Source organism: Falco biarmicus, chromosome 1 (assembly GCF_023638135.1).
Source record: "Falco biarmicus isolate bFalBia1 chromosome 1, bFalBia1.pri, whole genome shotgun sequence".
Classification (NCBI taxonomy): Eukaryota; Metazoa; Chordata; class Aves; order Falconiformes; family Falconidae; genus Falco; species Falco biarmicus.
Window position 1 is genome coordinate 69,469,613 of NC_079288.1, and position 23,090 is coordinate 69,492,702.

At 40.6% G+C, this 23,090-nt stretch overlaps 2 protein-coding genes across 4 annotated transcripts; both read left to right on the plus strand.

Moving 5' to 3' along the window:
- Positions 1-157: 157 nt before the first annotated feature.
- On the plus strand, positions 158-8,771 carry SGCB (sarcoglycan beta). Of its 3 annotated transcripts, none has more exons than XM_056333300.1 (6): positions 158-323; positions 2,339-2,548; positions 3,414-3,599; positions 3,709-3,900; positions 4,957-5,088; positions 5,924-8,771. In XM_056333300.1, the coding sequence occupies exons 1-6, from the start codon at positions 300-302 to the stop codon at positions 6,125-6,127; spliced, it is 948 nt and encodes a 315-aa protein (XP_056189275.1). In that variant the 5' UTR covers positions 158-299; the 3' UTR covers positions 6,128-8,771. The 3 variants fall into 3 exon arrangements, with proteins under 3 accessions (XP_056189275.1, XP_056189284.1, XP_056189293.1); XM_056333309.1 differs by lacking the exon at positions 158-323 and adding an exon at positions 388-800; XM_056333318.1 differs by lacking the exon at positions 158-323 and adding an exon at positions 1,115-1,668.
- Positions 8,772-8,910: 139 nt separating this feature from the next.
- LRRC66 (leucine rich repeat containing 66) lies at positions 8,911-22,879 on the plus strand. The gene is given in 13 exon segments (XM_056322043.1): positions 8,911-9,420; positions 9,423-9,579; positions 9,581-9,753; positions 12,101-12,267; positions 12,815-13,145; positions 14,520-14,807; positions 14,810-14,886; positions 14,889-15,146; positions 15,149-15,383; positions 15,386-15,540; positions 15,542-15,731; positions 15,734-16,109; positions 16,217-22,879. Coding segments are annotated over 13 exon segments (3,447 nt in total). The 5' UTR covers positions 8,911-9,221; the 3' UTR covers positions 17,058-22,879.
- The last annotated feature ends 211 nt before the right edge of the window (positions 22,880-23,090 follow it).

A 23,090-nucleotide genomic window follows, 5' to 3' on the forward strand; every position in this document is an offset into this window, starting at 1 on the left:
TTCCGTGCGCGCCGCCTTTTATAGTCGCGACTGGAACGCGATTGAAACGTAGGCCGGGCGCCGGGTGCCACGGCAACGCAGGCAGGCGCGCCTCGGGCCCGGCGGGGTGCGCGGGGGCAGTACCCCCTCAGCCGGCAGGTGGCGCCGCCGGGTCCCGCGTTTCGCGAGCCGGCGGCAAGAGCCGGTCTCGCAGCGCTGCGGAGCGGCACCCGGCTGGGCCCGGCCGCCGCCCTCCCCGCGCCGCCAGAGGGCGCCCGCAGGCCCCTGCGCGGCGGCGGCGGCGGCAGCAGCGGAGGAAGATGGCGGCGGGCGCCTCCGAGCAGGTCTGTCCCCGCAGGGGCGCAGGCACGGGGAGGCGGCGGGGGCGTGCCCCGGGGCGAGGCGGGAGCGAGGCGGGAGTGAGGCCCGCGCCGCCGCCCCGGCCGGAGGCCGCTGCTTGCGGAGGGGGTGCCGTTTTCGCGGCCGTTGCCGGGGCTGGGCTGGTGCCAGAGCGCTCCGGCGCGGCGGGCGTGCGGGGCCGCCCCGGCCGCCCAGCTCCCCCGCGCCCGCAGCAGCCGGCCAGGGGGCAGCGGCACCCGCACGGCGTTTCCGAGCGGCGCCCGGCGCCGCGGGGCCAGGACAGCCTGTGCCTTGCGGGGCAGCCGCCTCGGCGGGGGAGAGGCAGCCCGCGGCCGGGGCGGGACGCGGTGCAGCCCGGCGGGCCAGCCCGCAGCCGCGGGGTCTGTGACACAGGAGCACTTGCTGTTTCCGAAATAAAGTGTCGTGGCGTTTCGGCAGAGGAACGTGACTGTCGTGCGTAGGTAGGCGCGGGCCGCGCTGAGCGACGCGGGCAGCAGCTGTGCGGCGGGGCGGCCTGTGGGCACGGCCGCGGCTCGGGCTCGGTGTCCGAGCTGTCACGGCAGCGCAGCCAAACCCGTCGGGAGGGGTGTCGCTGCCACCGCCGGGGGGGCGGGCCGGGGCGAAGGGCCCCTTTTCCGGGAGCTCCCCATTCTCCACGGGACACGCGTTCGGAGGGAGCCTGTGCAGGAGCCTCGGCGGCGGTGGGTGGGAGGCCCGGGGGGCCCGGTGCCGCCCCCGCCGGTGCCTGCCGCCCGAAGCGCTGCCCAGGGCCGCAGGGACGCTCCAGCGCCTGTTCCAGCGGTCACCATTTCAGCCGCGTTCTCCTAGTCCTGGCGCCGTCTTCCGTCGTGCTGCCTTGCCAGGTGAAAAAACCGCTTTGGAGTTTCGTGGTACCATCGCCTCCTTCCACGAACAGGCTGTCCTGAGGACACCTCACTGTCCCGTTGTACAAGATTTCCATCTCCTTTTCCCCAGGGCACAGACCTCTTCTGTTTCCCTGTCTAGCCAGTTCTGAGTTTGTGCAGGGTTAGAGTGACTTCCCGAACATCTCTGAGGAAGCCCTCCGTAGAGCTGTTCAGGTCAGGCACCTTGCTCGACACCGTTTCCTTGTTCTTTGGCAACAGAAGAAAACAAGACGGTTTTACCCGCTCCATCAGTATAGACACATGCAAACATAGTTTGCTTAAGGTTCATCAGTAGATGAACAAACTTAATCCTATCAAAAGGATCAAGCTGCTTCTTTGAAGTATTGAACCCTTAAATAGCAACGTGTTCCATTCGAGGGAGGTGGAGCAAAATTTTGGGCAAACGTAGAAAACGACAGCTAAGGTTCGTTTTCCCTACAAGTTTCCTCTATGTGTTAATTTGTTACATTGATGGGATATCCCTTCCAATCTAGCATCTTCAAATGACAAAACTAAGGCTAGGCTGGCCAGCTTCTCCGTGCCGAGTTTGAAGCCTTGTGGTATTTTGCTTAATGCTGCATGCAGGCAGTAGAAGTTGAATTCAAACCCTGTGCTATCAGACTGAGCTTAAAAACTGGATCTGCCACACTCCTTTTGGATAGACTTACTGAGAGTCTATCCTGCATTAGCATGGAGGGAACTAAAATCCTGTGTATTGGTAAATGACCTGCAGGATTATGTCCTGTATCATCCCCAAGAGTTAAAACTTGATGGAATTCTTTACAGCTGTTGTGGGTTTTTTTACTGCAAGAATGTCATTAATTGTTCCTATTTGCCATGATAAAAGTGAGGTATAAAAGCATACATTATCTGAAAATATCTGGATTTTAATTTATTCATTGTGTTAGTAGAGATTGCAATGGGTGTAAATGTTGGTAAGTACAGGGCGGCAAACTGAAACATACCGCTGAACATAATGTCTAATATATTCTACTAGTCAGTACAAATTTATATTTTTTGCATGTATACATGTGTGTCATTTTGGTGGATTTACATTTCTTGTAACAGCTAATCCACGCTTTGTATTATTATAGCAAAGTTCTAATGGCCCAGTGAAGAAGTCTATGCGGGAGAAGGCTGTGGAACGCAGGAACATTAATAAGGAGCACAACAGTAACTTTAAAGCAGGATACATTCCAATTGATGAAGACCGTCTCCATAAGACAGGGTTACGTGGCAGGAAAGGCAACTTGGCCATTTGTGTGATTGTTCTTCTCTTTATTTTGGCTGTCATCAATCTGATTGTGAGTATAATACTTAGGCTGTAAGCAACATTAGGGCATATTTCATTTTGATTTATTAGAGAAATAGAACTTACTCCAGTATGGCTGAGAAGGACTTAAAATGTACTGAAGGAGATTTCTCATTTTTTCTCCTTTCCTTTTTTGTTCTTTTGTAGTCTAAGCGAAATTATATGAAACAATCTTATAAGTCCAGTCATGATTATTTTAGTTATCATGGTCCCCAGCAAGGAACCTGCCATTTATGCAACACAGAATTAGGAACCTCGAAAGTGTTTCTTAATTCCCAGAACTCAGTAACAGCAAATGGGCAAAGTGTCATTAGTGCAGTACAGATGCATTCATGGTAAACTGTTACACCAGGAACATTTTACATATAACAACAGAGCTGCGTGTGAGCATTCAGAATTCATCAGCCACTGTACTTTAAACCTTCGTTGTTACAACTGCCACCTTTTTATTGCTTGATCGCTAAGTACTAATGAATTATTTTTCACAATTGGACATCCACCTGTGAAGGTGCTTTCTTGTAGTTCAAGGGTAAGTATATCCTGAGCTGAGCTGCTTTGTTCAGGAAATTTGTTTAGCTAATGGTTACCCTTAAACAGGAAAAAGATCTAATAATGGCCATGATTTAATTCCATATATATATATATATATATACACAAATTATTTTAGTTACCATTTCAGATGAGTCTAAAAATCATGTAAAATACTTTTCATAATCAAATGTGTTCTGATGTTTCCAATAGGAATTACACAGACTAAAGTAAATTCACATCTAAAGCTCACTTAAGCACTGGCATTAATTATTTCAAATAAAACCTCTAGTTAATACAGTCTTTGAGAATGTGTGCTTCTCTTTCAGATTACACTAGTCATCTGGGCAGTAATTCGAATTGGTCCCAATGGCTGTGACAGTATGGAGTTCCATGAGAGTGGCTTGTTGCGGTTTAAGCAAGTTTCTGACATGGGTGTTATACATCCATTATATAAAAGCACGGTAGGAGGCAGACGTAATGAAGATTTGGTGATCACTGGAAATAATCAGCCTGTAAGTTATATCATTAATTGGAAGCTTGTGAGCAACACTATGGAATTGCACTCACATTATTAATAAACATACTTGAAACATCACTAACTTCATGACTTTGTTTCTGAAGATTGTATTTCAGCAAGGAACAACCAAGCTTAGTGTGGAAAAAGACAAAACTTCTATTACCAGCGATATTGGCATGGAATTTGTTGACCCACGGACACAGAATACCTTGTTCAGTACAGACTATGAAACTCATGAGTTTCATCTGCCAAATGGAGTTAAAATATTGAATGTACAAAAGGCCTCTACAGAGAGGGTATGTCCGTTTTAACTACCACTTACTTTTTGTAAAAGCTCATTACAGAATCGCCTTAGTTGCAGACTAAGAAAAAAGTTTACTAATCTGCTCTTTCAAGCATATTTAGAAATTTGACTAAATGTAGCTAAAAATGCAGCTCTGAAAATGTATATCACCCTAAAAATTAGAACAGAAATGAAAACTGACATCGTTAATTGAGCATAGTACCCAGAATACTGTGCCAACTAGGTTTGTGTGTCTTTTTATTAAGTATTTATCCATTTGTGCATGGGTAACTTTCAGGAATAAAATTTCTAGGAAAAGTTTCTCTTTTCCAAGTAAGATCTTACAAAAATAATTACTAGAACTTAATGTTTCATTTTCCTTCTATTGGAGATAAGCGTTAATACAGTCAGAATTTCAGGAGTCTGAGTAAAGGGGTAGAGAACAATCACAGCAACATAGGAGGTGTGTCAGTTCATGGCTTCTAGGTTAAACAAGTTCTTATTTGGGTTTCTACATTAAATATACTTTATTTATCAGTGGTTTTACAGAGGGCTGAGTGTGCCTTAGGAATCGTTGAGCAATCCTTTTAGGGATGGAGAGAAGTTTAGTTTGCTCTTCTTCATGTTTTCTCTGCCAGACTAACACTTAAATAGTATGTTCCAGGAAAAAAAAAGCCAAAACCACAAACCTATAAATACATAGGAGGAAGGCATTAAATGAAAACAGAGGAGTAAGTTTACATAATTGGTCCTAACAGGAAGCCTGTATTTGCTACAGGTGTTAAATGTGTATCCCATAAAATTGTCATATGAATTGCTATTTTTATTGTAAAAATAAATACTTCACATACCTTCCAAAATTAAGTAATCCTTATTTTTAAATGTGAATGTGGAAAATAACAAATGGACAGAAGCTTCATAGGCATAATGGCAGAAGGGCAAAAAGTACATGGAAGTTTTTTATTAAATTGTGGAGCAATATTTTTATAGTAATTAAAGTTACTCAGAGAAACCCAACTGACACATTTCCACTGATCTGTAATATGCTGGGTTTTGTGTATGTTCTTAGATTACCAGCAATGCAACCAGTGATCTAAATATAAAGGTTGATGGCCGTGCTATTGTCCGTGGAAATGAAGGTGTTTTCATCACAGGCAAGACCATTGAGTTTCGAATGGGGGGGAACATGGAACTTAAAGCAGTAAGTATTTCAAATGAACATTTTTTGAACAGCTTAGTTTCAAATTTAGACTGGTAACAAACTGATGTAGCTTTATATGGTTTCCAGTTTTATATAAAGTAGTCACGCATAAAAGTTTAGTTGCCGTCATTGTACCAAGTAGGATTTTAAAAGGTGGTTTATTGCTTTGCTGTTAATTAGTGGTTCGACAGTTTTTAGGTAACAAAGATTTACTACTGAGAAGACACTAAAAACCCATAATGCCATTAAAGCTAAGCTATTGGCCTCAAACGAATACTAAGGCGAATTCATCTTTTCTTCTGGAGGCTTTACTGGGGTCAGCCACCTTTGACAGAGGCGCAGAGCACACAGGAGCACTGTCTCCTGTGCTGCCGTAGTAAGACTTGCCAGCATACGTTTAAAATTTCTGGAGACTGTTAAGATTGCAGGGCATACGGAATGATGGAAAAGGTTAAAAGGATAAAAAAATAGAGGTATATGCACTTTTATTTCATGTGAATGAATTTCATGTATGAATTCAAACACCAATTCCCATTTCATGTCCGTGTTTTTTAGATTTACTGTATTTGCTAATAGGTCTGTAAAGGGAAAAGCCGCACTACTGCTGTCTCCTGGAACAGCAAAGTACATTGCTGACTATAATTGAGAAATTCATGGGCATTATTCACAAATTTAATTAAAAAATGAAACCTTGTCATACGTTCTTTTTTTATTCTGTTTACTTCTACAGCCATCCTAAAGATGCCATTTATTTGTTAAACCAGCTTGTCTCTTTCAAAAACAACCTGCCTTGTTTAAATTAGAAGTTGTAATTTTTTTTTCTCCCTCTTAATAGGAAAACAGCATTATCCTGAACGGAACTGTGATGGTCAGCCCATCGCGACTGCCAAGCTCTTCCTACGGGGAGCAGTTTAGTAACGGGAACTGGCTGCGTTTCAAGCTCTGTATGTGTGCGGATGGGACGCTGTTCAAGGTTCAGGTGACAGGTTATAATATAGGTTGTCAGACTTCTGTCAATCCATGTGCAGCCACACACTAAAACAGAAACCACTGCTAGGGGAGTTCTCTTTTGTGCTTATATATATTTGTATGAAGTAACTGCATGCCTTCAAGGATTTCTGTTTCTACAGCAGTTTATACTAACATTTATTACATATTTTTAAGCAAAGGCTGTTAGAGTCAGCAGTATTATGTCATCATCCCGTTAGCTGTAACAGCGGCACTGATTTAGTAAGCTTTCAGTCTACATGCATACTGAAGTACCTTCCTGAATTGGGATCAGTAGAATATATATAAAGAATGTGATCTTAGCAACCATCTTGACTGCCTTCAGTTGCCAATAGAGGAGGGTTTTGTCCTGCATCCCAAGACCTTAAAGGCTGCTGAGAACACAACTGCAATCTGAAGTACTTCAACAGGAACGTCAATTTGTTGTTGGAAGTGGTTTTGCCTAGGATGGCTGAAGTGGCTGATTTTTGTCTTCATTTCTTGCCAAAGGTTGATATAATGATTTTCCCAAAAATTACGTGGTATACCATATGTTTCCTAAGAGAGGGGTAATGGCAGATTCACTTTAAAATATTGCATTATTTCTGCCATATATTCTCATGTAGTTAGAAAAGCCATTGTACTAGCGTAAGTAATTTTGCAAAGTAATATGGAGTGTGGAAATGTAACTTCAATTTTGAAATAGTGTTGCCATTACTGGAAGTGTCGCTTGAGCTCCCATTTTATCTGTGCAGTTTAGGCATTCTACAGTTGCTTAATTTATGTGAAGTATTTATAAAACTTGTTTATATTAGAAGTACATTTTTAAAGATGTACTTACAACTTGCTCACTACCCCAGAAAGGTGTTTTCTTGGGTGCTTTAACGTGAACCGTGTGTGAATCCATTATTCAACAGGTAATAATCTAAAGCATGACTTGTTGCAGCAGTGTCGAGATCAGACTTTTTTCCTCATAAATGTCAGTACTGATGCGTTACTGAAACCTCAGAATTAAATTCTGAAGTTAAATTGCTGGCCTGTAATTCTACATGGGATGGTCCTGGATCCTATGTCAGCAGAGTAAATACATGTGTATTTGAATTTGTCAACAGTGAAACCGTGTCTATGGTGAGCTGTAAGGTTTATCGGCTTATAGAAACTACTATAGCCTTGTAACTGCTTTTGAAGAGGTAAGGTGTTCGGTACTAAAAATAGAACAGCTCATTATAATCCTCCTTTCCCCACCCCATGTATTTCATCCATATAAAGTAGTTTTGCAGTAGCATCAAGTAACCTTAATAATGGAGGCCACAAAGGTGACTTTGCAAGTAGCTTTTTGACAAGTTCTTTCTAGATAAGCACACACTTCCTAAAAGCTGTGCTAATATTGCACATTAACTTAAGAATTGGTTGTTTGTTAGGGGAAGATAAACTATCTACCCTTGTTCTGTAGTTCTCAAAAGTACATAGAATTCCACAAAATGCAAATCAGCTTCTGCAACAAAAAGTTCCTATCTAAGGTCCCAATTCCTGTATTTACTAGAAGCCAGTAAGTCCTCGTGTAGGATGTGTATGGGTGGAATCGATTCCTAGAGGGGGATCCTTAGGTCAGGCAGTATGCCACACAGGAGCTCAGAAGGGTCACATTTCCCTCGTTGCTCAAAGGCAAAGCCAGGTTTTGATGTTCCGTAGTTGTTGGGGTTTTGGGGGTTGGACATCAGTGGAGCTGTTCCAACAAAACCAGAATAAACAATAAAATGTAGCAAAAGCCACTGAATTACTTAGATTACGGGAAAGTACTAATATTTTGCATACTACCTTCATGAACTTCCTAGTTATAGTAGAGCTAATGTGTATTAACCACTCCAACACACATTTTGCTGAAAACATGCACACATCTTTGCTGCTAAGTAGCGCCTCAATTAGTATCTGTTACAGTTAAGAGGAGGACACTCATGCTAATGGCAGTTTGTCACTTCATTTTTATATATATCTGTGTATATATATATACACACACATAAAAATATAAGGAGCAGTATCCTCAAAGCTGAAATAGACTGAAAATGACAGATACTGCCTTGGTCAAGTGGACTACAGGCGAAGAGCATATTGAGGCTCTTCTCTGGTTAATACTGGCATGCCTGTATGCTAGTATTGGATTCTTGATATTCTCAAGAGTTCTTTTTAAAACACTGTATGCAACATAGCTGAAAGATTTGTCACAAAGGTACTCTTAAATCATGGTCTGGAGGATTGGTTTTGAAGCGTGGACTTCTTGTCAAAACGTAGCAAACCAATCATACTAAAATAAACGATCAATTTGTTAGCCACTATTTATATATTGCTAAGATAATCTTGTTGCCTTTAGTAAAGAGTTTGAGAAATGTTGGCACCACGCATGCCTTGTGTGGTGCATGTATTTGTTGTTTATCTTCTAACAGCCTAAGGTACATTTTTCTATGCATATTTAACATTGTGTGGCACATTATTTATTTCAGTCCCACGGATGCACTTAAGATTCTGTGTGTTTAAAGTACATTCTGTATGCCTCTGTAAAATACCGTACTGGGCACATTGAAACAACACAGATGTGAAGAGTTCTCGGCCTGTGTAAAGGTGGGGGTTGTTTCAATAGGTGAAATACAATTGAATTTCTAGTCTTTGTTTTGAAATGAAACAATAAATTCTAAGATGCAGCTGTGGTTCAGAAGTGTTATTTGTAAGAATATAGTTTTTCATTAAAAATACACTGTTGTGTTATTGACAGGGAAACTAGTATTTTATTAACTGTAAGTATGAAAGTCATTCCATACCTACTGATCATGGATTGTATCTGGTGGACTTCACTCAGTGGTAATTGTGTAGGATACCTGAAGTAGAGTTCAAAAGTCTCCACTGTTCTTAGTTCACAAGTTCCTGAGAAGCTGCATTTCTCAACCGAAGGGCTGGAAAAGAAAGGTTTGGATTGTTTTTTGGGAGGAGGAAGGTTACCAGTTTATGAATAATTTTTTGAAAAAGATTCAAGACTCCAAAACTGGATGTTTAAGGCAGAACATCGGTAATGCTTTGGTTATTTGTTTGGCATTGATTTTTTTTTTTTTTTTTTTTAAATAGAAAGTATTTCCGCTTTCTATTTAACTCTTGTTATGCTGAACTTACCAGAATTTTACATTTTACATACAGATACTATGGATAACCTTCACTTGAGTATTATAGCTGTGGTCCTTTTCTTTAATCTTCCTGGATCAGTGGGAACCAAGTCATAGCAGGTTGTTCTTCATATGCATCACCATTCAGAGTGCCGACGGGATGGGGAGTTCTTACTGAACTGTTCTTTTACCAGAATGTCATTATTACAGAAGATATATCACAAACAGCAATAATGGCTGATTTTAGCTACAATAATATTAAAACTTTTCTGTGCACTGGTGGAAAAAATGAAGAATGGATGCTAAAACACCTGAACCTCAGTAACAACCTGATTTCTGAGCTCTCCTTAACTCCTAAATTTACCCATTTTAGAAATTCTAGGCCTCGGTGGTAATGCCATCCACACCCTCACACTGGACACACCTACACCTGCATGTGGGTCTAAAAAGTATGGAAAAGTCAACCATCTTCTGCCTGCTTTGAAAGTATTATCAGTTGAAAGAAATAAACTTAACATGATTCCAAGAGGTAAGCATTTCAAAGTCCATTTCAAGGGACCTCACTCCCAAGGGGTAAGTTGGTTTTGGATATGATTCACTACATCCTTGTGAACTCCGAATGTGACTGTCTCATTTAGTTAAGGTAAGGGAAAGTTTCGCCTGCATGCAGAGACTGAAGCAAAGAGGTTGTTTCAGATAGGTTGGGTGGGGTTTTTTGCACAGTCTTAGCAATCACCGTGCCTTAACATCAGTCAAGTATCACCAAATATATCCTCTGAGAGCTCGAGCAGTATCTGCTTGCTGTATAGAAAGGGAAGTAAGGATCTTTGGCAAAACACCAGCCTCCACCACCCAGTCATGAACCTTAACATCAAGAAAATTACAGTTAATGAGTTTCATACTACTCTTCAAGCAGAAAGTCAATACTCTTGAATAAAACTTGCTCTGATTTTAGTATTTCACAAAGACAGGAAAATGTATTTTGTTCAGTCAAAACAATTTTGCTCCGTGCCATCTGACACCCAAAGTGACACATATTAACGAGAGGGCTGTAGAGTTTTGACAGACTTTTAGAAAAACGTTTGCTAGTCACTGAACTACGCTAGGCATCATAGCCTTTACGACAGCCTCTGTCCTCATAAACAGATGACTCATATTGTCCTAACAGTGCCTAAAGGAAGCAGAAGCTGCAGTAACAGCAACACTATCCTATATATTTTTTGCTGATTTTAATTGATCTCTGGTAACATCATCAGATTCATTAGCTCGAGGTTTTGTAAAAATACTAAGCCTGGGGCAGGCTTATCTCACAAAGGCAGACAAAGGGGATAATTTTGCACCTACACAAGGTCCTTGACATTCTATTTTTCTCCTTTCTTGAAACTAAGTAATTGTCTGGCATGCAGGAAACCATTTTGCCCAATTACTTTGTAGTGTCTGTAAGGTTCCCATAAAGACAGTATAGAAAAGCTTACATTATAAAATTGATACAGATTTGATCTGTTTTGATCGATAATGCCACAGTGGGTCAGACATAGAAAAGGGTTGATCTAAGAGACTCAATTTTAGATGTTAAAAGTCAAATTGCTATGCATTGTACCACCATACTTCAAGTTATACTTAAATCCCCTATTAATTTACGTACACGTTCATAAGTTTATTTTCCTCCTCCAAAATACTTCACTAAGACTCTAGTTTTAAAGCTCTGATAAGAAAACATGAACTGAAGCTCTAAGGCAGAGGGGTTTGGCCACAGAGAATCCCTTCTCACAGCCACCACTCCAGGCGTCAGGCTGCTGCCCACTGCTGCTATACCACTCTGTATTTTGGCCACAAATTTAGCTTCATGCAGGTGCAAGAAGGATTTATGCACTGCCAGAACTTCTGCACACCGTTCCTATCAGCTACCTCCAGTTTTACAGCAGGCATGAATCATTTCCTCCACTTTTCACGAAACCCAAAGATTAATTACTCAGCAAACAGAATGGCAAACTGGAATAAGAGATTTCCAGTGAACCAGATGACAAGAGCAAAATTTTTAAGAACTAGTAGCTTCTGAACAATGCTCTATCATCAAAAGTCACTTCAGAGTGCCATTCGGGCGTTACCCAGTGTGGAGACGCTGAGTGTCCAAGTGCCTGCCTTCCCGCTGGATTGCAGGCTGGAGCTCTGGGGGCTGCCTGCACAGCACCTGAGAAAAATGAGGTATCTCCAGTATTCAAAAGGGCTACTTATGCGAGACAGATGCTGTCGTAACTAGGATATGCTGAGGAAAATACCATCATGCTCGGTAACTGACAGGCAGGCAGGAATAAGCAACACCATGGTTTTGTTTCCAGTCAGGTTTACATCCTGTGAATACGGTTCAAACGATTCCACATATGAAAAACACCTGTGAACGTGCAGATGGCAATGACTAGGAGATACTGTACCACCTTTTGCATATCCATCTTTTACGTACAATTAACACATCTGGATTTTATAAACTGAGTATATTCCACCCTTTTCATACACCTCCTTCCCTAGCCCCAGTTCTCCAGAGAAGCGTGCTCAAAGCACAGAGATCACAGTTTTGTGATTTTATTTTTTTTTTTAATTAATTTTGACAGGACAATGGATCGTTACTGCTGTTATGGAGATGTGAGGTTTTAAAACATGCATCAATTGTGAATGTATTAACGTGCTTGCTGTTGATGCTATGCAACTTTTAGAATGGGCAACCACTGAATAGGAAAGACACAGTAACTCAAAGCCTGCAGCCCCTCATTGCAATAGACAGGAATGGCAGCAATTTTGTTGCAAAGAACGTTAAAAAGCCACTTGACACAACTGGGAAAACAAGAACCTGAAATGTAAAATAGTTTTGTTCTTCCTAGGACTAGGCCTGCTGCAATCTTTACAAACTGTCCATATGTCATCCAATGACATATGGCAGATTGATGTGAATGATTTTCAAATCTGTTCACAGCTGAAGGACATTGACTTGCAAAACAAGGTAACTAAAATTCATCCGGATGCCTTCAGGGATCTCAACAAACTACAGGTTGTAAAGCAGTATTACAACTATTTCAGTGTTTTGTGTTAATCACCATTAAATATATTAATTATCAACTATTCAGCATGATTACATTGGCCTTCGATTATTATGTTAGTATACAATTATAAAAACAAAAGCAAATGGTGAAAGTAATTATGTTTATATATTTGTGTTTCATTTATATGAAAGCCCACCACACTTGTAAATACACAAAGTAAAACTATAAATTTACCATTTATGTATGTCCCAAACCAATCCATAATTGACTTACACACACACATCCTTTTCTACCCACATCCCTTCCACAGCAAGAGCCCTGCAGCTTCCCACTCACACAGAGGTAGTTTACAACGGGAGAATTCTATATACATCACAATTTAAAATTCTCATTAAAATTCAAAAGCTTAGAACAGTATTATTGAAATCTTAACCAGGTGTACTGTTTCCATAACCACAAAAGTGCTTGTATACTAAAATGAATGATATTGTTGATACTGCAGTTAGGATTCTATTGTAAGGCTTGTCAAATTCATTCTGGATTATTTCCAAATAGGTCATGGACCTCCGTGGAAATGCTCTGACAACCCCTCTACCACAGATAGTAATCAGTTTGAACTTCTTTCAACTTGAAGTGGATTTGTCATACAATGCCTGGATATTTAACTGCAGACTAAATGCTTTCAAACAGTCATTTAGTTTCCTTTTTGACTCCTCAAAGAAAGAATAGAGTATTTCATACAATGAATCTGCCAACAGCACACAGAAACCTCTGCTGTATCTGCCAGGTTTCCATTTAAACTGCAGCAACCATGTTTTGCTCAAAAGGGCTGTAATCCCAGCAGGGAAGACATCAGTGCTAAACTGTAACTTGGACAACACAAGGGGTATGTAAAACAGGGACTCCATCCATACGTTGCTAAAATCCAGATGCGTGCAAGAATGATCAAAGAAATCCAGTTTAAAAAGTGTGTTTCAAAAGACACTGTTTGAAAATAACTGAACAACAATTTAACATGCAAATTATTTCATTGGAAAGTAGTATATTAGAACATTTGAAAGTCAAGTTTCCCAAAAAAGAGTCTTCATCTCCTTCCTTACATTAAAGTAGTAAGTGATGCCAAATTATACACAAATAAATTGCAAATCTCAGTTAATTTTCGAAAGTAAGCAAAGGACCAAATAGTGGGGTGGCAGTTCTGGGACATGTAGGAAACCGAGAAGGATACAATAGTGCTTCTAGTATTTAGTTACAGCAAAATGAAATGGAAGTTTATTTGCAAGGGAAAGGATTTATATTTCTTCTAAAAAAAGTACAGCTACTGTAGCATACAGTTCACTTAGGAAATGAATCCAGCATTTACAATAGAGCACTTGAAGTACGAGTGACAAAATATGCAGAGCGAAGACTTCCCATGCAGAAGGAAAACTAAGACCAGACTTAAAGGTTTATTAAGGCAAAAAGTTTTAACTCTAATGGACGAATACCACTTTGAGTGGATAAGGCTTTCCCCTTGGAACACTTTATCCCCAAATGAAAATATGTAGGATCTATCAGAAAGGCCACCTGCTTTGTCTATTAATAAGTCATAGAAACTGATTATGGAATTAAAATCAACATGCTGGATCGCACCAAAACTCAACTGGGAACGCAAGCAGATCCAAAGGCGAAGATCTACATACAACCTTGAAACGGATTGCAAAAGCCAACAACCAGCCATGGCCTACGCTAGTGGAAGTTTGGAACAATTGCTTGGTAGGTACAGTCCTCCGTTTTCAAACCTTTTTGCTGCACTCAAAGCAGTACCTGTAAGAAAATCGTAGTGGTTGACAAGCTGACAGTTAACCTAGTGACATCTCCTCTCACAGCTGCACACAGTGACCATGGTCATGCTGGAGAATGGCTGGCTAGAAATACGGATCTTCCATGAGGCAGATCAGCAGGTGGTTCTAGTACGACCCAGAACAGAGATAGTTTCAGTCACCTCCTCCCTCACCCACACCATTTTTCCCATAAAGTCTGCTATTAAGACCCCGTACGTACTATGTTTTAAATGGGGGGTGGAAATATATGATGGTTTAACAGATACTTGGTACCATGTAAAATGACTGTAGATGGATTAAAAAAAAATATTTTATAATAAAAAGTTAAAATTATCAAAGATAGGTCAGAGTATGTTTTTACAGAAATAACTTGACCCTGCAAACCAAGCATCCTATACTTTTAAGAAAGATTTAGTTTGTATTTTCTTTTGTTTCAGGTAATGGAGTCACTTGGTAGGCACCTAAAGGCAGAATTTCAAAAGGTAATAGCATTCCTTGCATGACACTGGATAAAATGAATAATTTAGTGATACACAATGCTGAGAAAACTGCTGAAGGGTTATATTTGTGTATTTTTAATACAGCAAAGAAATATCTCATCTACAATACAAAGGTGAAAGAAAGGGTTTCAACATTGTTGGTTAGAAAAGCCCGGGACACCAACACTGTTTCCAGACAAGGAAGAACAGAGCAAGACCTTGCACTGGCTGCCTGCCTCTCGGTGCTCAAAAGCTTTGTGCTTTTTGTCTGGGTGCTTTTGCTAGACCCTACCTTGTGAGCCTGTGAAAATTCATGTGCAGGAGCAACGATTCAGGGGTTCAGAACACACTTATTCTAATCAAGCTTTTTCAGGTGAAACATTGTGCAGAGCATGCTCTGCAAGCAAACCAACAAATGCGCAGCACGATTTGTTCATTTGTGATAAGAATTCTTCAAGAAACACACGTATTTTTCCTGGGGAAACTTCTACTTTGCATGAAAATGTCATCGGTAGCAGTGTACACGCACAAAATACTGAAGAAGAGTACCAGAAACAAAGCAATAATGGGATCAATGTGAATAAAATAACCCAGTGTTTTCAGACATCAAAACTAGTACCAGCAGTGATGAAAATATAGATGTTGATGATAACAGACTATTTTCTGTAAGGGTAAATTACAAGAACAGCAATGAAGTAACACCAAGAAAATTAATGACTAATGACATTTCATTATGGAAAGATTCAAAATATGCAAATAATGAAGACTCAGAGAAGAGCAGGTTCCCTCCCATATCCAGGAGATTGAATGCTAGCAGTTGCACCACACCGACTCTTCAGATTTGGATTTATCCTTCATGGGGGAAACTGGCTTTCCATTTTTCACAATACAAACACATACAGTTGCACAAGATTGTAGGAACAGTGACATAAACAACTCTGGCCTGCTCCAGTCTGAAATCACAAAGGCTACACCAGATTCTTCTGAAAGAAGAAGGTATCGTTTAACATAATGAACCCATGAGCCCTACAAAATATATGCCTGGAAGGCGAAGCTGTGATGAACAACTGGGTCTAAACCGCAACATAAATATAACCAGCGATGTGGGAAATTATATTTTACCCTGTAGCTGCAAGAGAGATACAAATATGGAGAATTTAAGTGTCTACCAAACAACTCTCCTCCTACAAAGTACGACTGTAAAATGGAACGTACAAATGAAAAAAATGCTTCAGCAGATATATTTAGTGATAGCTCTTCAGATGAAGGGACTCCATTCACAATGAGCAACTGTAGTTCTTTAGCAGACTCTGAACTGGAACACCCTGAAGTTAGCAACAACCTGCTGTTCTGTCAACCTTCACTAGAGGAAGCCAATATGAACAGTGGAACTGGGAAGTTCTCAACACTGCCAGAGCCCCCAAAAACTGCTGCTGAACTTCAGCATACTGGGAAAAATGGGGATGAGAACAGCATGTATTTCGAAACCACTATTAAGCTTGCAACAGCATCACCTTACGTTGATACATGTAGTGACCACATAAGCATGTCAGTCACAATTAGTTCTTCAAGTCAAGAAGTTTCTGATAAGTTTCATCATTTTACTAATGCAGAGTCAACAGTACAAAGCCCTATCTCTGATTCTCTCCCCAAAGTACAGATTTTGGTAACACGTTACTTTCGTTACATTTTCCCGTGCATGACACAGCCACAGAGAACACTCCTGAAGAGGCTGAAAGGAATCACCGTGAAGGGGGCACTACATTAAGAAGAAACACAAGTACATCTGAGGACAAACATTTTACTTTTGCTCCTAATGATACCGGTTTGAGTGAAATTGTTAAAAACACATCACTACTGCATTCCAGCAATGAGTCACATCTCCAATCTCTGCCTGAACACACAGCTGAAAAACATTTTACAGTCATTACAGAGAAGGACGACTCGCTACCACAGGGGAAACAGGTGAACACAACTAAGGCTTGTGCAGATAAAATGGAAAGAGGTTTTAACGAGAAAAGCTGTGATAAATACAGGGAATTATAGGATACCAGCAACTGTAGTTTGCCCGAAGAAACCCAGTCTTGCAATCTGACAGCAGATTTGCTGCATCTTCACTCTCCTGGGAAAACACAATCAGCCTTCAACACAGAAGATCATTTCCAACTGGATCAGAGAGACAAGGATGCATATTCCTTCTCAGTCCCACAAGGATTTTTCAATGAAAGCACACAATGCAGTTCATGTTCATTCCCACTAAAAATTACAGAAAATACAATGTCCAAAAGCACAGATTCCAGCAAGATGGAGGATGACACTACTTTGACAGGACTGGAGAACAGTTCTCCAGCTGTCAGTCTCCAAAATTCAAGTGAAAAACTCGATCCAAAAGGTCAGACCAATTTAAGACAGGACCAGTTTTTTGTTAAAAAGAAAAGAGCATTTGATGGATTTGCTAATGTTTTGCAAAGCAGGAGAACAAACTTCAACAGCTGAGATGCAGAACTCCCAGAGAATTTTTGTCATCCAGTAAGATGCAAAAATGATTGTCTTAAAATGAAGTATCTAGCTTTTAATAACTGTTAAATACCATGGGATGCGGTTTTTTGTGTCCCCATCCCCCGTCCCCCATCCCCCAATACAACTTTCTATCTGCCATTAACTTCAGAAATCCAAGTTATGGAACTAGACTTAACCATGAGAGGTTAAAGCCTGGATCCATCCCATTTAAAAAACACCGTCATTCCAAAGGGTAATTCAGGCCAGAAGCCATGGACTTTTGTTTAAAGGGTACTTTTTAAAAAAACCAAGAATAATTTCTATGAAAAACAGCTCTAGGATACTCAAATGAGTAAACTACTCAGTAGTTCTAACTGATAATAATGCTTTTGCTGAGTTACTTTCTCATTATTATTGGTACCAAGATATTAGATTTCCTTAGAATTTGCCTCTGATATGTGCCGTTCTGTTTCTCTTTGTCTAAAATAAATGTAACTGAAATTATCATTACATTATTTATTATTATTGTGTTTTCCTGTGGGACTCACCCTTCACAGTGAAATTATACGTATTACTGTCTTCTGCTTTTTGAACCAAATTTGTAGATTAAGTGTCTCTGAATTCCCACAGTTTTGCAAAGATAGGTCAAGTCCAAGCAGTATTCAATTACATTTTAAAAAATTACTTTTTAACTTGGCAAGACATAGAATGAAACCCTTCTTTCTCAAAGAAACTGAATAGACCTCAAGCCTTGCAGAAAAGTCAGTCATGGAGATCTAGCTACTGATGGGACACCGCCTGTAGTTTGTAGATGTGATGACACAGGCAGGGTAATTAAAAAAAAAAAATAATCTGCTATTGCTAAACTCTAATTCTCTATAAAAAAGGATCCTATACCCACTTCAAAATTTTACTGAGAGGCAAATCAAGAGCAGCTCAAAACTGTGTGTTAAAATAACACTAGCTTGATATACAGCAACCTTTTCTAAGCCAAAAGATAACAAATTAAGGTAAAATTTTCTCTGAACAGGGCCCAAGGCCCTTTTCACATACACAGTATCATCAATGTAGTCCTTGAAAGGGAAAGTCATTACAAAGGCGAACAAGCCTGTGTTCCCAGAAAACGTAGGAGGCTGGGCAGCAACTCTGGGAAAACTCTTACCAAGACACAATTAATTCACTAAAAACTCTGAACAGAAGGAACGCATTTCAATTCCACCAGATGAGGAGCAAGTCCAACGGCACAGTACATCTTTGAAACTGCCTTTAAAGAGAAAGCTAGAAAAGAACAAAGAGATGCTGACAGAAGCTAATAATTTGTTAGCTTTGCATATTTGGAACTAAAGAAAAAGAAAATCAAGTACTGCAAAAAAATTTAACAGGCAAGTAAGGAGACCAGTACAGATATTATTTGATCTTTGGAAAAATATTTTCTTTAGCACCTTGAGTTTCTGTTAAATAATTGTTCTACATATCTAACATCACAATTATCAATTATGTATTTTCTAAGCCAAGTCACCTACATTCAGATCTCCTGCTGGCTTCTTTGGGGACTTTTTCTAGTTTATTTTCTCAAAACCTCTAACATAACTAACTCAGAAGAGATTATATGGCAGTTTCAGGCAGGTGTTGCACGGATTTGATTTAGGGCACCACAGTATCTGCAAGTAATTGCAGTCAATAACATCTGTAATCAAATTACAAGCAATGAATCTACTGTTCTTGCTTTTCAATTAGTTCTTAGAAGATTTCTATTATTTTTGCACCAGTAATCAGTGATATCTAAATTGATAACTAAGAAAATTTTTTAAGAGCGGGTACTGGCTTAATTTCTTCGGTAGGAGTCAGCTCAGGAACCAAGGATGAAATCACCTTCTAAAGAAACTGATAATTTGCCATCAAATTATTCATGAGTTTAAGGGTCTGATTTTGTTTTCTGTTTTTCAAACACAAGAAAAAGCTTTACACATTTAACTGTCCAGAATTGTTCATACAGTCTGACTAGACAAGTAGTAAATGACAAAACACTCAAATCTGCAAAAATCATAGCATTCCCAGAAGTGTTAAAAATACAGTAACTCTAAAATAAGGTATGTTTCCCAATACAACTCATTACTTGATTACACAAATGTCTGTAAATGTTACATCCTGTTCTACTGCAATTTTTCTCCCCTAATCCCCACACAATCTCAATATTCACGTAATGCCCTGGCTTCTATTGAATTTAAGGCTGCTCTTCTCAGAGAACAGTATGTGACACAAAACACAACTGTGTTTTTAGAGTCTGTCTAGGACTGGGTAATCAGAGCACGATTCCTCATAGGAACAGCTATATAGCCACTAGGAGCAGAAAACAGAACAGTATTTCCTCACCACCAGTGCTCTCCTTAGAGCCCATAACCAACTTTCAGTAAAGCTCATTATACACAGAAGTTACTTGCAGCCAAAGCAACTTTACAACCGGAATACATAAAACTTCAGATCCCTCTTTATGGTATGTGAATCTTCACACACTGTGTTGACAGACCTCTCCAAAGCCTGTTGCCTTTCGGCTGTACTAGCTGCTAACAAGTTAAGAAATGCAACTACATAAGCAAGCCAATTTTGTGGATCATGGGGGGAAAGCAAAAAAGCAAAAAACCCTGAGCGGTTCTATTGATGTCTCATACACAGCAATGTTTTGTCATTTGCTTCTGCTACGGTTCAGCATACTTTCAAAATATATATTGGCAAATAATTTTCTCATCTTTATACTGATCACAGGAAGGCTGCGGTGGTGGCAGACAGTACACTACTTGTGAGAAGCTGCAAGTTTTCTAAGCCTCTCTTCATGCCATAAAGTTACAGAAAAAGGTTATCTGCTGTTCTCATCACAGAAAAAATATCGGCTCCTTCATCACAGGATTTTTTAACGTGACAAAGTATTTAATTTACTGTCAGAATATTGTTGATGTTCTGCCTCAAACTTACCTTGAGATTTCTGCCTGATCTTGCACCTTTCCTTTCCTACTGATCTCTCCAGACACTCTTATTACCTGTTCATTCAAACCCAAACACTCAGCTGCTTCTCCTTCATATTAGTTCCTCACTTCATTAGAAATTGGTCTTAAACCCTTTTATATTTTCTGTGGCTTCCAAGCAGTACTCTTCATACTTGGCTCCTCTCCGTCCATCCTATTTTGCCATGTGTTCTCTATACAATAGCTACACAGTCCCCTACTCACTGACTCCCTCTAAGATTTTACCCCCTCACTTTTCTTTACCTTTCGGCAACTATCAATCTACTATATCTTGTTCACACTGAAAATGCCAATAGTTTAGCTGGTTTGGTCACCAAGAATAGTCTAGAACACCTACACTAGTACAAAACCAGTTGCTGTTATGGGGTATAAGTATACATCATACAGACACTGCCTTCCTTTTTTTTCCCTGCATAGAAGTTACAGAGAGACGTAACTGCAACTGCTCCTGCCCTAGGGATGTTGAAACTTCTTTAGCTTCATCAGTAACTTCAGGTAGCAAAACTAATGTTCAGCTAAGACTTACGTTACTATCACAGTTGATAGTGGGTAAACAGACTACTCAAGAAAAAAGGTGGCTGAGCATATGTTGTATGAATTCGTAAATGAAGCATGAGGAAGCAGCCAAGACGATGCTGGTACTAGTGGAGGAAACCCTTCTCACAGGGCAATGGCACCCTGAACCCCAAGGTTGACAGGACACAGTATCCCTCATACAGTGAATCAGCACATGAAAAAATACTGAAGTCTTAAGAGTAGATTGAGAACTTCAGATATTGTAATCAGAATGAGACAAAGCTCTCATTTTCAAACACGTATTTATGATACTTGTGTAATTACCAAGTTGTTTGCTGCAGGTACAAAGCATTTCAGTCTTTCCAGAGCACGCTGATAAGTGGCCTGGAAAACCACCCTTGAATGTAAAGACAAGACATTCACATTTAACCTACATAAAATTAACATCGGAAAATATTTGGGTATTAATATTGAAGATTTCATGGTACGGAATCTGATAAATACAAGCAGCAGGCTACATTCTGAAAACTGGTGAAGGCAATCCCAGCCTTCACCACCAGTATGAAAGTAATGAAGAGCTGCTTCTCTAGAAAGGGGCTCTACATCACAATATTCTAATTGTAATATATATTCAATTTAAAATATTATTTTAAGCCAAGAACCTCAGGACTAGTAGCTCAAATCATGGCTCCTTCAATGACTACATTTGTGGAAGTATTATGGACATTTAGGCTGTAGTCTTCATGTCATTGCTAGCAGCTTTTCTACTGCTCTGCTTAGGTACTATCACTTTTGCTTTAAAAAGATCAATGCAACAGCTCATGACAAGTCAAATAAATAAAATCTCTTCTAAAAAGTAAGAAAAACACAAGCATTTAAGGTCATGAACAGACCCTCAACTCAAAATATCACCCCATTTAAATACTACTAAGACCACCCTTCTCTTCCAGCATTACATTTGAGTAACTTAGAGAACTGCCTTTAGCATATGCCTTTAGAAAGCACAGAATCACAGACTAGCTGAAGTTGGAAGGGACCTCTGGAGTTTAGCTAGTCCAATCCCTCTTCTCAAACAGGGTCACCTACAGCCAGTTGCCCAGGCCATGTCCAGATGGCTTTTTGGGTATCTCCAAGGACGGAGACTCCACAACCTCCTTGGGCAACCTGTGCCAGTGCTCAGTCACCCTCACAGCCAAAAAGTGTTTCCTGACGTTTCAAACTGAGCCTTCGGTGTTTCCGTTTGTGTCCATTACTGTCTGGTTCCATCACTGGGCTCTGCTGAAAAAGTCTGGCTCTATCTTCTTTACAGCCTCCTTTCAGATATTTACATACATTAGCAAGAACCCACCCCCCCACCCCCACCCCCGGCATCTTCTCTTCTGGAGGCTAAACAGTCCCAGCTCTCTCAGCGTTTCCTCATAGGAGAGAAGCTCCAGCCCCTTCATCATCTTCGTGGCCCTTTGCTGGACTCTCTCCAAGGTGTCAGTGTCTCTCTGGTATTGCAGAGCCCAGAAGAAGACGCAGTACTTCATGTGTGGCCTCACCAGTGCTGAGCAAGGGGAAGTATCATCTCCCTCAGCCTGCTGGCAATACTTTCTCTAATGCAGCCCAGGATACCATTTGCCATCGTTGTGGCATGGGCACATTGCTGGCTCATCTTCCAACTTGGTGTCCATCAGGAACCCAGTCCCTTTTCTGCCCCAGCATATGTTGGTACATAGGGTTGCTCCTCCCCAGGCACAGGCCTTTGCACTTCTCCTTGTTAAAATTTGCGAAGTTCCTCTCAGCCCATTTCTCCAGCTTGTTGAGGTCCCTCTGGACAGCAGCATGACCCTCTGGTGTATGAGCCACTCCTTCCAGTTTGCGGTCATCAGATAACTTGCTGAGAGTGCATTCTAGCCCCTCATCCAGGTCATAAATGAAAAAGCAGGACTGGATCCCTGCATTGACCCCTGGGGTACAGCACTTGTTACTTGCCTCAAACTAGACTTAGCACTGCTGACCACCGCCTTCTGGGCCCTGCCATTCAGCCAGTTTTCAGTCTGCTTCACTGTCTGTTCATCCAGCCTATACATCAACAGCTTTGCTACGAGGACCTCAAGGGCCAAAAAGTGTGGGCTGAGATGAGTGGGACATTCCCGCTCAAATGGACTCTTCTCATTGAAAACATTTGTATTTACAATACTGTTTTACATCTACACACTCCATTTGAAACATACCTTTTTCCAACCAAGTTTTAAATACTGATTTACCTTACTATTAGAAATAAGGATGACAAGATTGTACATAAAGTTCTCTGCTACTAAATGATAAAGGTTGCCAGCTGACATGGTGTGAGTTCAGATGAGAATTTCTGAAGTATGAGCCACAGAAAAATCTGAAGTCAGTTGCTGAAACCAACACAAATACTGTTTATTTGTGGGATGCCATTTTACATCAACACCAGCAAAAGACCTAAAAATTAAACAGATGAGCTCATGTTAGGTGGCATAAC